Below are 20,154 nucleotides of genomic sequence, written 5' to 3'. Positions count from 1 at the left end.
CCATATGAATGTAGCAAAAATTAGGTTTATGTCTATAAGTTCTCTAATATATGCAAATGTTAATGATAACGTCTATCTAAATGAAAGTCTATAGTTATAGGTCTTTAAAGTCTCTAAGATGTGCAAATGTTAATGATAAGTGAAGTGTTATTGATTTTGAGGAAACTATAGTTTAAAGTAATTAGATTTTCTATGATGGTCATTATTATCAAAGCTAAATATGTTGTACATCATAGACACAAAATTTCTAAAGCCCCGTTCCATTTAGATTTTGTGTATCTCAAAGAAAGTTTATAGTTTTAGGTTTAAAAAACCTCTAATATTTGCAAATGTTAATGACAAATGTTATTGATTTCAGGAAACCTATACTTCCAAGTAATAAGATCTTCTATGATGGTGATTATAAAATTTACATAATGGCACATCATATACACATCATTTCTTGAGTCATGTGCCATTTAGATTTGGTGTATCTCATAGCAAGCCTATGATTTTAGGTATCAAACACATCAATTCATAATTACTTAGGCAATAATTACTCAAGTTTTATTAGCATGCAATCCATGGTTTTGGGTCTTGAAAAAATCAACTAATTGAGATCCACAACTTTTGGTCATTGTGCATCTCAACTAAAGTCTAAAGTTTTAGGTCTAGGAAACCTATAAAATAAGCAAATTTAAATAACAAGTAGTGCTATTAATTTCAGAAAACCTACACTTGCAAGTAATAAGATTTTCTTTGATGGTCAAGCTTATAAAATCTACATAATAGCACATTATATACACAATTTCTTGAGCCCCATGCCATTAAGAATTAGTGTATCTCAAAGCAAGCCTACAATTTTAGGTATCAAACACATCAATTCATAATTACTTAGGCAATAAATACTCGAGTCTTCATGACTTGCAATCCATGGTCTTGGGTCTTGAAAACATAAACTAATTGAGATCCGCAATTTTCTGCAATTGTCTATCTCAAAGACAGTCGATAATTTTAGGTCTACAAAATCTATAATATGTGAAAATTTTAATGACAAGTGTAGTGATATTGATTTTGAAAAATCTATGATTGCAAGTAATAAGATTTTCCATGATGGTCATAATTATAAAATCTAGATAATGTCACATCATATACACCCAATTTCTTGAGTCCCGTGCCATTTAATTTGATGTATCTCATAGAAAGGCTATGGTTTTAGGTCTCAAACACATCAATTCATAATTACTTGGATAATAATTACTCGTGTTATCTTGACATGCAATCCATGATCTTGGGTCTTGAAAACACCAACTAATTGAGATCCGTAATTTTCTGCCATTGTGTATCTCAAAGAGAGACTATAATTTTAAGTCTAAAAAACCTCCAATACGTGCAAATTTTAAAGATATAAGTGTAGTGCTGTTAATTTTGGAAAACCTATAATTGCAAGTAATAAGATTTTCTATGATGGTCATAATTAGAAAATCTACATAATGACACATCATATACGAACAATTTCTTGAGTTCCATGCTATTTAGATTTGGTGCAATGATGTAGTATTTTTGCAACGATAAAAAATAAGTATATTGTATCGTCTCCTCAGGTACTAGTGCGATATCACAGACCGTTCGACACCAAATATCATTCTAAGTTAAAAGAGTAATTGTTTGTTTCTTTGCAACTAAGTTAACTAATTTGCAAGAATAAAAGTTGAGAGTAATAAGGCGTAAAAACGTTGGAATTAGAGTTCCTTGATTAAGCGTCAAACATAACCTAATAATCGCATATATGGATTCTAGCGCTTTACCGATATTATCACGTATCGCTCAACAAGATTATTCATGTCCAAATAATCTTGTGAGATCAATTGTATTGTTCAGTCGTTGATTTCCCAAACTATTAAACAATCCAATAGTCGATCGTATCGTTTAATCGACGATTTCTTAATCTATTCAACGATCCGAAAGCTTTAAGTTCCGATACTTTGTGTGATTATCAAAACATCAATCCTATGTCTAGAATCATTGTTTTGATAGGTCAATATTCTAAACCTAGATTCAAAGGTACTTTTCAATAGCAATTAAATCAAAGATAAGAAATGAATTGCAAGAATAACTTTTTTTTTTGCTAAGCCATGAGATTGGACAAGCATCAGGGGGAAGTAACGACATCCCAACTAGGTTGGCACCCCGCAGAACCCCCATCCTATGGCACCAATCTCAGATAAAAAATTTATTAAAAAAAGGGGGAAAAAGTACATGAGGGGGGACTAGGCCAAAACCCTCAAAAAACAAAGCAAAAACAGAAAAGGAACATAAAACAGAAAGAAAACAGCAGACATAAAAAGAAACATCTGTCTACGGGAACCTAGGACGAGGGAACCCTCTCCGGTCCAAGAAGAAGTCAGTCTGAAGAGTCTGAGGCAAGACCGATAACCAAACCTTGCCTTGTATCGAATGACAAGTCCGCACAAGTTCCCTAAAGATGGAACCTGTGCAAGTGATACCATTGGCTCCGCCAAAAAGAGATTTTGGTGTCAGAAGTGCCGAAACCGCGAACATTCCAAGATAGTTCATTGGTCACCTGAATTTGATCCTCCTTGAGAGCGGGTTTTATATGGCGGTGGCTTGCCAATCTGAAGTTGCTTTCTAACTTGTTGCTTTTGTTACTTAGAAAGAACCAGAGTGAAGGGTAACTCCGCGTTGGTTTTGTCATATTCACGGACAAGCATCCAAAGATCCAAGTCATGTTGAACATTCAGATTGCTATGTGGTTCAAAAACAGTCAAAATTCTGTCTCCATTTTCATCAGTCCCTATATGCTCAACTGTGTAATTGGCATTCTGAGCAATACGCTCCATCTCTAAAAAAGTGGCAGTGTCGTCCGGGATGGACCTGACAACAAGGGGGCCATCGTGGGGACTAGATTGCATGTCATCATGCGCATCATCAATATCAAGTTGAGTTGGTGACATCTCCCTAGCAGAAGCGGAGGCCTCCAAATCAACAGTCAAAGAATGCTCATAAACATGGGAATTCGAGGATGGATATGTCTCATGTGCATTCTGAATCCGGAGAATCTCCAACTCCTCCCGTGGTTCTGAATTAACATGTTCCACATCATCCGAAAGCACGTCATCGTTCACATCATCAACTAACTCCAACACTGGTTGCACAGGTTCTTGAGGAATCTCGTCAGACACGCGGGGAGATGTCTGTTGTTGTGTTGGAGCCCCAGTAGTAGGCATAGAAGCATCCGACATAGATTTTTGAGTCTCGGTAGGGATAATAAGTGCTGCAAATGCTTTGGATGAACCTATACCAGAGGGATTTTCATTCGTAGGCACCTAGTGAGGTTTTGTGGCCGGTATCTGCGTCTTCCCTTTTGCAACTTTATCCTTAGACATGACATCCTTCCTTGGGTACAACCAACAACAGTTTGTAACATCATGTCCAAGTGTCTGACAATGCGAGCAAAAATTCAGAATTCGTTCATAAACAACTTCTACAGGATAAGAAGCACCTTCCTTTTCCACAATAAATTCATGAAAGATCCTTTTGGAGAATTCAATGTCGACAAGTATACAAGCATAGTGTCCAAAAAGTCTTTTCAGTGTTGCATTGTCAAGAACTAGCGGCGTGCCAACCACACTAGCAATTTCACGTAGAGTCTGCTCCATCCAATATTCTTGTGGCAGTGCCATCAATCGGATCCATACTTGCACATGGGTGTTCCTCTGATTATACATATCAAAATCGACACTCCGTTCAAATAAGCGTAAAACCCCCGATTTCAAATCTATCGTTCCCACTGCCCAAACAGTTTGCATATCAGATTCATTAGCAAAAAAGAATTTATAATAACCCCTGCCTAGAGATAGTAACGTCCAAGGAGCAGTAGTCTTCCACTGTTTCTTAAGCTTGTCCACAATTTCCTTCGACGCGTAGGGTTTGTCTCCTTTGTTGAGAACCAATCTTCCACGGATATTTCTCTTACACACATTGACCCCCTTTTCATACACCGACTGAGTAATACGAATGGAGAGTGTATCACTACGAATAATTGGATGTGGCATAATGACATTTGTGACATTACTGTGCGATGCCACCAGAGCTTGAGCAAAGGAACGCGGCTGTGGTTGAGGTGCTGAAACCGCCGCTGCTGGAGTCAAAGCCATGGGAGATTGCGCAGCTTTGGATGGTGTAGCTGCTGGCAAGGAGAGCTCTGCCTGCCATTCGAAAGGCATAGCAGAAATCCGGTATAAACAATCAGGTCGAATGAGTTTGATTTGAAAGTGAGGTAACAAATCTAATTGTTCCAAAGATGCACCGAATAGGGTAGTGCAATCGGTGGAAAAGTACCACCAAAGTGAAAGTGAAAATTGAATCCCAATCCCAATTTCAAAAAGGGAAATGTGTCACGTGAAGAAATCAAATTAATGTAAGCAGCAAGATTGGTACGTGAAGAAACCCAATGCAGTGCAAAACGACGCTCTTGCTAGGTAACCCTAGCAGAGCTTTTTTTCATTTTTTTCCTATGATTACATATAAAAATCTATTGGTTTATTTTTTATTCTAAAAATTGATTACACCTTTTTTTTGTGGTGGCCGGGGTTTGGATCCCAGACCTTACATATATTGCATTGTTCATACCATCTGAGCTAAGCTCATGAGGACTCACTTCAATATCATGTAAATTGCTAGAATCATATAATACAAAGATCAAAAGATTACATTCTAAGCTCAATCAAGTACCTCTAATCCCAACTAAGGAGATTTAGTTCATCATTGTCATGAGAACTTTACAAAAGTGGAATGAAAGTTGAGACTCCATGCCAAGAACTTGATTTCTCCAAGAATCTTGATGAATCCACACTCAATCACTATTGCCTTAAACTCTCAAACGAATATAAGCAAGTCGGAATTAATGCAATGTCGCTAGTAACATTAAGTCGTAAGCGCTGGACATTGTGTTTAATAGCGTAATTCACAATCCTTTTGAGTATGTGAGGCTCTAAACGACCAATATGATGCTTAAAATCAAGAGCTTATAATGTGATAGAGGAATCACAAAGAGATAAAATTTTAGACACGAATTTGGTGAATATCTTGTAAGTTCTAAAGTCTCTACAATGCAATTTAAGAACTGGTAGATTGTTATATCTTGTGGATAAAACGCTCATACAACTCAATCCAAAAAATGTACGATCAACGATAAATAATAGAATACTATAAGTTAGTTTGTGTAATTAATTCAACTAGCACTTATTAAATAGAAGAAAAACAATGAGATAATCTTATAAATGGTTGAGATATTAATATAACTTCACTCACAAATTAAAAATGAATTTATCCGCCTTAAAAATTTCATAAGTTCCCTTCATTAAATTCTCCATGAATATAAAAAAAATGTATTGGGCTTTTTTGTTAGTTTGAAGTTTGGAAAAACTACTGTACAACTTATCTCAGTTGAGAAGTTCCTGTAACCTTACATCAAAATGCTCCTCTACGCGACTCAGAATGCACAAAGGTTTTTTTACATGGTAGCACAAATGATTAATTAAGCGATGCAAACAGACACACTTTCAGAGTAAACGAAAATAAGCTGGTTGGAATTAATTCAATGTCGCTAGTGACATTAAGTCGTAATCTCTGAACATTGTGTTTAATACCGTAATTCACAATCCTTTTAAGTATGTGAGGCTCTAAGCGAACAATATGACGCTTAAAATCAAGAGTGTGTATTGCGATAGAGGGATCACGAAGAGATAAAATCTTAGACACAAACTTGGTGAATATCTTGTATGTTCTAAAGTCTTTGCAATGTAATCTAAGAGTGGGTATGCGTTTCCAGAGATCGTTATATCTTGTGGATAAAACACAAGTTTGAACGGCGTGTTGGGCGTTTAAAAAGGAGAGAATGTAAAGGATAACGCTTTCGGGTAAATCACTCGGTCTATCTTCGTTTTCGCAATCGCTGAGCTTAATTTTCTTCGTCGGTGGCGGTGGAATCGTTATCTCGTCATCTGAATTACATTTAAATTTGTATCCAGTGAATCATATAAAGGTTGAAACAAAAGGGGTTATTATTTTGTGATTAGAAGTAATTGAGGAATTCTAAAACTTAATTTCGAACAGAGAAAAATGGTAGAAATAAATATACCTGATGAGTTGATATTTTGTGAATTAGACATAAAATAATTTTTTTAATACTCACAATAACTTTTTTTATATATAATTGAAATTAGAATAAAAAATTACTTGTAAAAATTGATATGACAATAAATAAGTATATTGAAGAACTGATATGATAATATTAATGAACATTTTAATATCAGAGATTTTTTTGAATAAAAATGCATAATCAAATACTATTTTTAAATTTAACCAAGTTGCTTGGGCTCCAGTGGCAAGAAGCTCTTTCAAAGATGTATTCGAAAAATACTGGGTTCGATTACCAAAGGGAACAACATTTGACCAGTGTGCATGCCTCTATGCACGAACGAGATTAGTCGTTCACCGTTGGTAGATCGAAAATCGGTGCGAAAGTAAAAAAAAAAAAAAAAAAACTATTTTTAAATTTGTTACACATTCAAAATCAAAATGACTATTTTCTAAAAACTAAAATAAAACATAAAAAAATTAGTCATCATATTTTATCCCTATTTTCATCACCATTTATTTTTAAGCGGGAATTTTCAGCACAATTTTTATCATACATTTTGTCAAATCTTTCATGTATTTTTAATTGTCAAAATTCAAACATCAAACACCCTACTCGTTCATTTGAAAAATGTGAATTTCTAACTAGCGGACAATTTGTCAAAAAAGAATATTGTCACAATTCTAAAAAAATATTAAATTTTTTCAATAAAATATGAAATGAAATAATAATAAATTAAATTTCTTATTAAACACACGTGCTGTCACACACTTGCAGCTGACTATCTTTCTACTTACAGACCAATCTCCCATTTCAGCTGCTAAAGCGACGCCGTAATTGTCTCAACAAACAACAATGGAGGCGCCGCCGTTAACACCGTCATGCTCTCCCACTTCCCTCCTCCTCCGTCACAAAAACCCACTCTCCTTCAACACATTCCCACGCTCTCGCAATGTCAAAACCCCAACAAATTTCTCTATTCGTGCTTCATCTTCTACTTCTAATGATTCTGGTTTGTTTTTCTCTTTCTATCAATACCCTTTTGAAAAAAAAAATGGTTTTTTTTATTTGTTCTAAACAATGATTGTGTTTTTTTTATTTGTTTTTAGTTGTGACTTTGCTTGATTATGGTGCTGGCAATGTTCGGAGTGTTAGGAATGCTATCAGATTCCTTGGATTTGAAATCAAAGATGTAAGCTTTTTACTTTATTTGTTAATGTGTGTATGGTTCTGCCGCGACAAAAATTGACTTTGAACGATTTTGTTTTGTAATTGAGTTGAATGTAAAGTGTTTATATTTGAGGAAATCACTAAATTAGTCCGGTCGTTTTCAAAGAGGGTTCTTGTGATTATGAATATTTTAACAAGGTCTTTACTCTGTCAAATTGTACTCTACTCATATTAGTGGTTTGTGCAAACGACTGAATTAGTTTGAGCTCTTATATAATTTTCAATATTTCACAAGGTTGTCGACTTTGTTAAATTGTACTCATATTACTCCTTCTGAGAGGATAATAGGGACTAAATTGATTGATCGTAAGTGGTTAAATGTAGGGATCAACTTGACAATTTAATAGAGTTTGGGATCTTTTGGATATCTATATAATCTTAGGGACTTATTTTGAGAACAACGTTCAACGTCAGGGACTAATTTGGTGGTTTACTCGTTCATGGTTGGACACACCTAAAAGTTAGTTTGACAATAGATTTGAGTGTAAAAATCATGTTTGGACTTTAGAGTCAAAAACTACAAGTCTTAGATTCAATTCTAGAGGCAAAATCAATTTCAATTTCAATCAACATCAGCCAAACATGTCATAATCAATTTTATGTATCTGGAAACAATTTTGGCTTCCTACCATGAAACCAAACTAATGGGTTGTTTTTTATGATGTGTTCATGAATTTGAAACAATTGTATTTGATAGGTTCAAACCCCAGAAGACATTTTGAATGCAAGCCGTTTAGTCTTTCCGGGTGTTGGAGCATTTGCACCTGCTATGGAGGTGTTAAGTAAAACTGGGTAATTTTTATTCTTGCCTTTTTTTCTTCTCCTCAATTTATTCATTGATGATTTAGTAATTAGTTGTAATATTATGCCTGTGGGGAGATATATCTGCTGACGGGGTTTTAAATAGTGGCCGCGGATAATGATTGTCGTCTCATCGTGATCCCTGATATAATAGAGAATCACAGTCAATTGCAGCTGATGTGGCCTCAATTGTGGTTGCATTGCGTTTTTGGCCACATCAAAAACCGTTATGTCGCTGCTCATATCGTAGTTGCAAACCTTTATTAAAAATACTGTCTGTTGGATTAAAGTAGCAGGCTTGTGAAGGAAAAAATAGGACAATTACTTTTAAATTATGTAATGCAATACTAATGTTAATCTTCACTTTTTTTTTATTTGATCGATATTTACTATGTGCATTAAGAATGCGTTAAACCAAGACTCCTATTATGCTATTATGTATTGGAATTTACAACTACTGTATTAATTTCTAAGTATGGTATGGTCTTGAAATTTTGGGGGAAATCAGGTTAGAAAGAACTACTGGTTGTTGAATAATGTATACATTTTGCTATTATGCATTATGTATAAGTCAAACTCATTTTGTACATTTAATGTGCCGTTCAAATAACACAATGTCTCATTGTGTCTGTACTCTTTATTTCTGCTGAATTTACTCTAGGCATTGTTATGTATACGCTCAATGTTGTTTTGAAGAAATTTTAGTTTTGATCTTTGAGAGTTTATACAAGTTTTAGGCTTTTTGCACGAGTCCAATGTTATATTTTATTATTCATTTTAGTATAGATCTTCAAGCAGTGTTGTATCTTTTGCAGGATGGGTGAAGCACTTTGTTCATATATTGAAAAGGATCGCCCATTTTTAGGAATTTGTCTTGGACTTCAATTGCTTTTTGAATCTAGTGAAGAGAATGGGCCAAGTCAGTTATTAAATCCTCTTTTATTATCATTGTTATTATTATTATTTTATACTCCCACCGTCCCTATATGTAAACACCTTTTACATTTTTCACATTTCTTAAGAAAAGTTGTTAGTGTAATTAATGTGTCTATTTTATGTGTTAATATTACCTAATTATCCTTTGTTTGTATGTGTATTAAATTTGACTTTTCATATTTTAAGACAAGTTAGTAGTATTAATTAGGGTTATGTTTAGGAAAATAATAACAAATGCATCTAGTAATTTGAAAAGGGGTTTACATTTAGGGACAAAAATAAAGTCAAATGGGTGCTTAGATATAGGGACGAAGGGAGTATTTGATAATCCTTTAACTACTCTCTGAACATTTTAGTTTTATGGCATAAACGGTTACCAAGATTTTTGTCCAAGTGGATGTGAAATTACACAATGCTTTTGATCTATAAATAATATATATGCTTCAATAAAAAAATATTTATATGAAAATGCAACTGCTATTTTCTTTTCATCTCTATTTGAAAGATTTTTCATTTAGGCCTGTTCAAATGAGAGGATTAAATTTATGCTTGAGATGTGAACAGAGACACCTTGGAGCGATAGAATGTATTATGGGGCGGGGGGTTAACTAGGATCAAATCATCCTATAATCAGTTCATGCATCTAGGATCAATCTGATTAAGCAATGGGTTGGGAGGATTGATGGTGCTGTGTATGTCACATATAGGATTAGTTCAAGCTAGTTGGATCTGATGGAAAGAATATCAGGTACAATTTTGATCACCAAGTGTCTTCAACTCGAAGTTAGTGAAATTATAGCGGACAACTATATGGCCAATGGTGATGTTCTTTGATGGTCCAGTAGTGAATATTGGGAAAATGCTAGCAAGAGCAACATAAAGTTCACTCAAATATAAGCAATGAGGCAAATGAGTTGATATACACGAATATATAAGGCTATCAACAAATTTATCTTTTGGAGTTGCAGCACCATTTGATGAGAAGATTGTTGAAACTCCATTAAGATGATTTGACCATGTTAAAACTCCGTGGAGGAAAATCAAATGGAGACTTGCATAAGATGATTTATCTTTTTTTTTTACAGTGAGAATATTGGATCAAATGCAAAATAGTTTGATCTAAACGGGTAGAGGAAGACCATAGCAAAATAAGTAAAAAAAGCCCGGTTCTGAAATTAAATTTTTGTTATTTTGATAGAGTCCAATGGGGTTGATTATTACTTGTAGCTGACTCCATTTATTGTGATATAACGATTGTTTGAAATTCATTTTTCTGTAAGCACATGTTTGGTTTAGAGATATTATTATTTGTACTTGTCATATTTCATTAATTTTAGTCAAGGTGTTACTTCTAAAATAGTTTTTTTATCAGTACATTTTTCTTTTAATTGAAGTATTGAATGTTACTTCTAAAATAGTTTTTTTATCAGTACATTTTTCTTTTAATTGAAGTATTGAATGGACAAATGTACTTGTGATTCAGTAAAAGGTCTTGGCTTAATACCTGGAACCGTTGGGCGATTTGATTCATCAAATGGTTTTAGAGTACCGCATATTGGATGGAATGCTTTACAAATCACAAAGGACTCAGAAATTTTGGATGATGTTGGAAACCACCATGTCTATTTTGTGCACTCTTACCGTGCCATGCCTGTATGTTTCCACTTTTCTCTAGAAATCTCCATGTTACTCTGGCTGTCACATTCACATTCTTTGTCTTTATGGTTTGTGAATTGTTAAAGCAATCTGATTTGTTTCATTTCTCAGTCAGATGATAACAAAGATTGGGTATCCTCCACCTGTGACTATGGTGATAAATTTATAGCATCTATTAGAAGAGGAAATGTGCATGCAGTTCAGTTCCATCCAGAGAAGAGTGGAGGCAAGTTTTATCTTCCTAACCAATCTAGTTTTTTGGTATTTTTCTTATTTCTGTTTTTTCTTGTTAGGGAATAGCTAGTGTTGTCGAGTATCAGCCATGGTCGATGTTTTGACAACCGCCATGGCCAATTTTAGTAGAATGTGTTTTATGGCGGATCAAAATGGCATAGTTTGGCTTTCCGCCATCCGTAATCGATAACACTGAATATACAATCCTTAAATCATGTAGACCACAATCGTTATTGAAGTTTCTACTCTATTAGCTTTGTAAATCAGTGTTGTCTAATAGCGGCGATATAGCACTGCAACATAGAAGATTTTGATGAACCCTCATGAAAACCACGACGCTATCCTAATTTCACTATTAGGGTGATAGCAGTCGCTAGTTTCTACTAGCTGATGTAGCGGCAATAGCAGAAAAGAGAGAGTTTTAGGGTGTTTTAAAATAATAAAACTGAAGAATCGGATTGTTTTCCAAATAGTACCTATTTGTAAAATAGAAAAACTGAAGTGTTAAAAGAGTATCTGTTACCTCTACATTCACTGTAATGCGCAAACCTTTCAATATGTAGTCTGCATACATTCTCTGTTTTATCTTTATGCAGCATACTTTTTCATATGTAATTGACTTATTTCAACCGCTATGCAGCCTCCACTATTTATTTCACATAGTAGATATTTGGCATTCTTCTATTTATTGTTTACACTGCTGGTAATCGGATTCTGCTTGTGTGGGGAATAAATTTATGTAATCAACATTACATCATTTTTAAATTGAAGTCATACACTTGCATATAGTTTTGTATAATTTCTGCTCCCTTTAAATTGAAGGAATAATTGAAGGATGATCTTAGGTTCTAAACTTGGAAAAAAAGTGAAATGAAAGCGGAAAAAATAGGAAACTCTAATTCAGTTCAAAATGATTTTTTTCTCAATGTTAGTCATATGATTTGAGTTTCCAGTCTTTATTGGCTCTTGGAAGAATACTGAAATACACATTACTTCAAATTCTACGTCTTTTATTTGGGAGAATACAATAGTTCTAGAAGATATATTTATTTTTATATAGAGCTAAAGATAAATTATGTTTCCTCCTTTTCGTGGCTGACTCATTCTTTTACTGATTTTTGAAATGAATTTTTCAGATGTTGGTCTCTCTATTTTGAGAAGATTCTTGTATCCAAATTCAAGCGTGGCAAAGGTGGGCTTCATACCTTTCTATGAACATCTTATGAATCACTATTATTATGATCATTTTGACTTATGGTGACTAACCATTTGTGATATTCACTTGAAGACAGAAGACTGGTGAGGGCAAAGCTTCAAAACTCGCAAAAAGGGTAATAGTCATCGAAATCCCTTTCTAATTTTAACTATTATATGTATGCTAAGCCTCTTCAATGTTTTCGTTATTTTGATTTGCTAACAAAGCATTGTCTATGAAGGTGATTGCTTGTCTCGATGTGAGAGCAAATGATAACGGGGACCTTGTTGTAACCAAAGGAGACCAGTATGATGTAAGAGAAAATACAAAAGAGAACGAGGTAACAGAGATAATACTCATTTTTTCCATAAAATTTACAATATTTTGGGGTTTTCTAATAGAGCATATGTCAAGACATAAACGGAAACTATTATTTGGTTTGAATTATTAAATAATTTTCTATAAGTTGCGACATGAATTATTGTTGTTATTAAAGAGAAAATTGTATGTTTATTTATCATCTAATGATACTGTTTTAATTTTCAGGTTAGGAATCTTGGCAAGCCAGTTGAGCTTGCTCAACAGTACTATAAAGATGGAGCTGATGAGGTAACACCTTTGACAATTTGGTTGTTTTCACATATATTACGAAGCATCTTCTTTCCAACTAACGTTCAACCTTCAATCCAGGTCAGCTTTCTAAACATTACTGGATTTCGCGACTTCCCTCTTGGTGATCTACCAATGTTGCAGGTTTGTGAAATGTTCCCAAATGCTGATTTTTAATTTTTGCAGTCTGTGCTGATTGAATTTTATCTAATATTTATTGGAGTTTCATTCTCACTATGGTTCTTCATAGGTATTGCGATACACATCAGAAAATGTTTTTGTGCCCTTAACAGTTGGTGGTGGAATTCGAGATTTTACAGATTCTAAGGGAAGGTATTATTATTACTAACCTTTATACCGAATTAGAGATTTTTCACTACTTTTTTTTCTCCAATTTAAATTGTCCGCTTTTACTGTTGCATGTTTGTGTTTATGCATTGTCCGCTTTTATTGTTGTATGTTTGTGTTTATGCTCAGAAATTTTATAATTGTTTCCATGAAATACCTAAATTGTAGGCACTATTCTAGTTTGGAAGTAGCCGCAGAATATTTTAGGTCTGGGGCTGACAAGATATCCATTGGAAGTGATGCAGTTTATGCTGCCGAAGAATATTTAAGAACTGGAGTATGGAATTCAACCTATTGCTTGTTTCTAATGATATCCTCTAAAAATCGTGCTATCTCTGATGTTGCAATGACTGTCATATTAGGTAAAAACAGGGAAGACCAGCTTAGAGCAGATATCAAGAGTTTATGGGAATCAGGTAAGCTAACAGCCAATGGTCATGTTTACTTCTATATTTTCCCCCTTATCCATGTAAATACAAGTACTTGATGAAACTCCCTGAACATGCATGTACCATTATCCTCCCCTCTCCTTTTCATTATTACCATGTTCATTCAAATCTGAAGCTGATCATATTTCATGCCAACTATGCTGTGTGTTTTTGTTCCATTTGATACTTGATGTAATGATGAATTGACCATATACCAATTTATTTTCAATTGGCAGGCAGTGGTTGTTAGTATTGATCCCCGTAGGGTTTACATAAACAATCCAAATGATGTGCAATTCCAGACCATAAAGGTTTCAAGTCCAGGTGAAGTTTTTTCCTTTTCTTCCTGCTTTTAATATTTTTATGTGTAAGTTATCTAAATTGGTTGAATCATACCTTAATAATTAATGAGATACATAGGTCAACTGCAAGTAGGAAAATCTGGCATCTTTAGGTTTGGTCCTGAAGAATTATGCCTAGTACTTGTTTGAAGTAGGATGTCCTATGGATGTATTATATTCTCTTCTATTGTTACTTTGCCTCTTTTTCCTTGTGAGAGCACTTAAAGATGAAAAACTTAAAAGATGATGTTTCATGAAAATTAATACTCAAACAATTTTATGTTGGTTTCAGGTCCAAATGGAGAAGAATATGCCTGGTATCAGTGTACAGTAAGTTTATTATCTCTCTTCACTAACTTTTTTGAACATATTCACTAAGCTAGATCTCTTGGTCTTGTTTTTCTTTCATTTAAACATTGCACCGTTACAAATAGACATTGCTAGAGGGACAACTTATAATTGATTCTTCCTGTCATACAAAACTTGACCAGACACAGCAAGGGATATATAATTTTAGTAGTAGTTTTCTACGGAATAATAATATTAAGGATGTCCGATGTAAAAAATAGAGATTTCATGATTAAGTAACGGTTTTAGTACTTTAGAGATAACAAGAATCAAAACTACAAGACTTGTCATTAGAAATGTAAAATGTAAATGATATAAAATGATAGTAATCTAGCATGAAAAAAATGTGAAAGTAACACCATTAAAAATATATATGGTAACTTGGTTTAGATGTGGCAGACCTCATTTTGAAATATTATTGCCTAACAAGAATTGGAACTCCCACCTTTGTTCAGTGGATCATCGCGAGATTGTATTCATGGGTCTCTTAGAATTTCGTCAAAGGGATATAATGAAAATAAATTCATTTGACTACTTGCTTCCTGAAATTCTTATCTCACTATAATTCTTTTGTCTATTGTAAGGTTAATGGGGGGCGAGAAGGTCGGCCAATTGGTGCTTATGAACTGGCGAAAGCTGTTGAAGAACTTGGTGCTGGTGAAATACTATTAAATTGCATTGATTGTGATGGTCAGTCTCACTCTATCTTTTACCTGATTTTACTGTTTCGATAAGGTTTCATTAGCTGTTTAATTTCATTGTTTGGAAATGTTTAATTGTTTTCAATGCCATCATCATCAATGAATTTAAATAAATAAAAACGGCTATTTGCGCTGACTTCTTAACTAAATGACAAGTCGGTCTTCCCGATTGAGGCACAGTAAAATAAGATATATGCCTCTAACTTGCCTCTAAACTTGATATTATTTCTAATTTGTGTATGTCTATTGTTGTTATCAATATTTCAGGTCAAGGAAAAGGATTCGATGTAGGTTTAATTAAGTTGATCTCAGATGCCGTCAATATCCCTGTGATTGCAAGTAGTGGTGCTGGCATTCCTAATCACTTTTCCGATGTGTTCACTAAAACCAATGCATCCGCTGCACTTGCTGCTGGCATTTTTCATAGGAAGGAGGTATAACGTATGTTTTATTAATTTCTTAATGCGAGGGGAGTTTTCATTGCCGTAGTTCAGTGCATATGACCATATTACTCTTCATCCTTCAACATTTGTTACTTACCTTCTTTTTGGTGTTAATTTAATCTATTAGCGATCAACCATTCCATTGATATATATTCATTCCATTAATAAGCTTGAAGGGAAAAACAAACACTTCTATGTTAATGTAATAGCATTTTTGAAAACCTTGTTTTTATTTTTACTTGCACACAAGTGAGAACTTTTTTTATGCAAGAGGAGTAAATGATGATCATTAAAACAACATGAGGTGACTTCAAAAGAGTCATGTGACCCATTTAAACAACTTTAAATCTTGACCATCCATGTATGTGATAATGTGACAATTATATAATGTTATTTATATCTTGACCATCTATTTATGGTGAATATGGCAAATCTTTTTTTTTGATTGATTTAAAGATGTTATTGAGGCACTGAATTTGAACTTTTCATAAACTGCAGGTACCTATTCAGTCAGTGAAAGAACATTTGTTGAATGAAGGCATAGAAGTCCGAATCTGAACATTACTTATTAGTTATTATTTTCAAGATGCACTATTTAATAAGCAAACCCTGTTGTATGTTAGCCTTTAACATCTCAATTTTCAGAATGTGACATTTTTGTAGTATGATCTCTCATACAGTGTTTACTTCTACCTTTTACCATTTGGTTTTACAAAATTTCTCTGCCTCTTTGGTACAGGTTTTGATGTTTATCATGTATATCTGATCTTTGGTTATATATGATAATATGATAATGGCACATGGTTAAAAATATTCTTGAAATCTTGTAATTTGCTGCTTTTTCATTTGTTTTGAATTTTCATAATTGAAACATAGTGCTACCTCCTGTTCTTTTTACAATATACAATTTGATAACTATTTTGGTCTTAAATATAAAATGAGTTTTTCTATCATGTGCAAATTTGCACATGATAAGAAGTTTAAAGTAGTAACTTTGACTTGGAACTTGTGTTTTTTTATATTAAATATGTAATTTTTAATCAATAATTGTTAGTTTTCAATAAAAAGTTATTACTTTTAGTTACCTTAACATGTGCAATATTGCACATGTTAGACAAACACATAAAATATATACCATATGTTTTGTTGTGAATTCGGACACTCCAAATCTCACATCAGTAAAATTTAGATTTGTGGGACAAGTATCAATGACAACTAATAAGCAAAATAACTACAAGCAGCAACAACAAATCTAGATCTAATCTATTAATCAAGTGTAAAGTAAAATCACAATCGAACCAAATAATAAACAAGATAAAGAGAGTAGAGAAAAGAGAACCACACAAAATAATTGTTTACCTAGTTCTGTCCAACTATGACATACTTTGGGGGAACGATTGATCTCTCCAATCTATATCAATGAGTTCTTTTCAAAGAGATACAAAAGGGTTACAAGAAATTAACTTCAACAAGCTCTCCAAAAACAAACATAATTTCTACCTATTTTCCGATCTCTTTCTATGAACAAGAGACTCAATGATTGCACTCATCTAAGCTGTTTTCCAATTATTTCTCAACTCTAGAATCTACTCCCAAAAGAGAACCAACCTTTATCCTTTGATTTCCTAAGAATCTTCTCTTTTGGTCTCCCAAGAATCACCCAAGTTTGTCACAAAGACTCCCTTTTGATGTGTTTTTCAACCACATGAATCTCTCCTCAAAAGGCACCAACCTTTTCCTAAGAGCTCATCTTTCCGTCTTTGATTTCTGAGATTCACCAAGCTTACCCAACTAATGGGTCAATGGGTGCTTAAATAGTGTTTCAGATGCCGTCAAATCGTGACACAATTTGCACCCATCGTGCCACGATTTTACGTTAGTTCACATACAGTATTAAACATTATTCAAAATCGTGCCACAATTTTATCCTCTCGTGCCACGATTTTTCCAAGACAAATCTTCAAATTGTTGATTCAAAATCGTGCAACAATTTTGCTGCAACACAAACATAAAATTTTTAATAAAATCTCAACATAATTTAAGCGTGTTCATTGAAATTCATTTTATATCTCTTAATTTACCGAGTTTTATTTCAATTTGGGTGAGCTTTAGCTTCTTAAAAAAAAATTATTTGAGTTTTATTTTCTCTACAAATTAACCTTCCTATTCTTTTCATGAATACTATGGATTTTTTTTTTGTTTGAAAAAGTTTAGCATTAACTTCAGGTGACGTTTAGAATGGACCTAGGCATGAATGTGTCCATCATAGTCTTATGCATAACAACCTTTGATTTAAAGCTACTTTACACACTTTAATATTAGATTCGTAGCAGATTTTATTTTCTTGCAACAAGCATGTGGCTAAAATTTAGTGTTTTGTTTTTTATACGGCGGCTTAAATTTAATTAAAAAAATAATAATTTTTTTGAAAGAAAATTATAGATTGTCCCTATGAATTAGTTAAATTCACGGAAAAAATAAAATAGAGTATACTACTAAAGTGCATTAAATTTATTTTTTTATTAATAAAGAGTACATTAAAAAATTGTAATAGTCATTTTGGTCCATAATTGTTTAACGAGTGGTCACAATTGTCCTTCAATGTATCAAAATTTTCGAATAGGCTTTGATTATACACTTAGTTAGTCAGTCAAAATAGTTTCTGATATTAAAATGTTTCATTAATATTGTCATATCAATCCTTCAATATAATTACTTTTTTTTAGAGAATAATTACTTATTTTTATATAAGTATTTATAAATACTTACTTATTGTCATTTCAATCACTATGCAGAATGAGTTATTTAGAGTATTGAGAGATTATTTTAGTGTTAGGGACTATTTAATTTTGACAAATAAAATGCACAATTAGAGACTATTTTCAAATTTTGATACATTGATAAATTATTGTGAGTACTCAAACCATCCACAATGATGGATGCTTAATCTATTTAATACCACTTTAAATAGGTACCCCATTGTGGAGTAATATATATAGGTGCCTATGGAGAAGGGTGGCTATGGAAGCACCCTCTCTCTCTTCATTTTTTATTGATTTAATTAATAAATCTTAATAAATTAAATAAATTTTGTTGAAATGTAATGATATAGAATTATTTGTGGGGCCTATTTAATAATTTATTTTGAGGTGTTGGATTGAAGAAAATTGGTACTTATTAAGTATTACTATAAATTTAATAATGTAGACATGGAGACCTATTTAAACATCCAATTCGAAATGTTCTGTTGTGGATGGTCTCATTACACATTAAGAAATTAAAATAAGTATTAAAAAAAATTAACGTTGAAATGAAGCTTATATTTATATTAAAAAACGTAACCATATGTCTCTTTGAAAAAAATGTTCCTTTCCAAAAACAAAATCAACTACGGTTATAATTATTCAAGTGTGTAAAGTAATACTAAATCAATGGTTGTTATTCATGGGTTCATGATGGACACATCCAAACATAGGTCTATTTTAAACGTTACCTTAGGGTTCTATTTTAAACGTTACCTTAACTTCATTGAAGTACTACTTTGATTTGATCTAAAAGGAGTGGTGCTTTGATCTAAAAAAAAGTGGTACTTACTTGGTGACATAATTTCCTATAATATAAATTGGAGAGGGTCTAGTATTTTATAGGGGCCACCAGACATTATAAAGCCAATAGTTAGATATACATAGTGCCTGCCGACTGCCCAATGTTTCCTGAATCTAAAGTGCACTACATATCTATACATTTTTATTTGAAGGAACATATCTATACATTAAATACCTTAATATCTACCGATACTCATTTTAGCGGAAATTCATATAACTAGCATGGACATCCGTGCCAAGTACAGGCTAGAATGTCGTCGCATATATTACATATACTAATAAAAATCATGTACTTAAGTCTTAAAATTTTGGATGAAGTTGTGGTGGTATTATTATCACTTGTGTAGTTTCCTCTTTCTCCAAATTGTTGATTTACATCAGTTCAAGCTTCCACAGAAAGCCCAGCGGTGGTATCACATCTCAGTTAGACATTGTGAGGGAGCGAGAGTTGTTCTTGGTGGTGGACAACGAACACAAAGATCCTGACACTTAATGGAGAGATGTTAATGTGTCAGGTGTGAGTTAAAATTTTATATTGTATGCAATAGTAGATGTGAGAAACATTTAAGTGAGATGACTCATATACATAATGCTTTCGGACTTTGAAAGAAGATGTGATGTGAATCTCACTTATGTGATTGTTCTTAGTCTAATGTGATAATATAATTCAATGTAGGATCTTTGTCTAATGTGATGAGTTGTTTCGTAAGTTTTTGAGTGTCATTTGTTTAATTTTTTATCTTAAATTTTAGTTTTTGAATGTTATTCGCTTTCATGAAGAAGAAAAAAAAATTCAACCTTTATCATTTAAAATTCCTTCACTTTTGTTATTTCATGGGATCTTGCAATAGAAAAATGTAGATGTATTTTGATGATTTGACAAAATACATATTTATTGGGCATTTTAAATAGATGTACATATTTTAATAAGTCTAATATTTTGGTAGCAAAATTGTCCAGTAATATTCAACCTCTTCAACAAATCCATAAAATCGCCATCAATTCATTATGTTTCCTATACTCTCACGAATAAAACAGAAACTCCTTATTATTTTCTCTTTTAGTTCCTCTCAAGTTTAAATTCATTTTTCATCTTCTTTTCTAGTTTACTCTATCTCCTCTCATGAAAGAAAGAAG

At 33.0% G+C, this 20,154-nt stretch overlaps 1 protein-coding gene across 2 annotated transcripts; it reads left to right on the top strand.

Moving 5' to 3' along the window:
* The first annotated feature begins 6,910 nt into the window (after positions 1-6,910).
* On the top strand, positions 6,911-16,234 carry LOC25488966 (imidazole glycerol phosphate synthase hisHF, chloroplastic). Of its 2 annotated transcripts, none has more exons than XM_013604365.3 (19): positions 6,911-7,154; positions 7,252-7,334; positions 8,070-8,164; positions 8,989-9,092; positions 10,593-10,762; positions 10,877-10,991; positions 12,136-12,191; positions 12,295-12,330; positions 12,436-12,534; positions 12,741-12,803; positions 12,885-12,947; positions 13,054-13,136; positions 13,320-13,428; positions 13,514-13,567; positions 13,816-13,903; positions 14,213-14,250; positions 14,853-14,958; positions 15,237-15,403; positions 15,911-16,234. In XM_013604365.3, the coding sequence occupies exons 1-19, from the start codon at positions 6,998-7,000 to the stop codon at positions 15,968-15,970; spliced, it is 1,746 nt and encodes a 581-aa protein (XP_013459819.1). In that variant the 5' UTR covers positions 6,911-6,997; the 3' UTR covers positions 15,971-16,234. The 2 variants fall into 2 exon arrangements, with proteins under 2 accessions (XP_013459819.1, XP_013459818.1); XM_013604364.3 differs by having other exon boundaries at positions 12,292-12,330.
* The last annotated feature ends 3,920 nt before the right edge of the window (positions 16,235-20,154 follow it).

This window comes from Medicago truncatula, chromosome 3 (genome assembly GCF_003473485.1).
Source record: "Medicago truncatula cultivar Jemalong A17 chromosome 3, MtrunA17r5.0-ANR, whole genome shotgun sequence".
Classification (NCBI taxonomy): domain Eukaryota; kingdom Viridiplantae; phylum Streptophyta; class Magnoliopsida; order Fabales; family Fabaceae; genus Medicago; species Medicago truncatula.
Note: the sequence above shows the minus strand (reverse complement) of the source record. Positions and strands in the feature narration are given on the sequence as shown.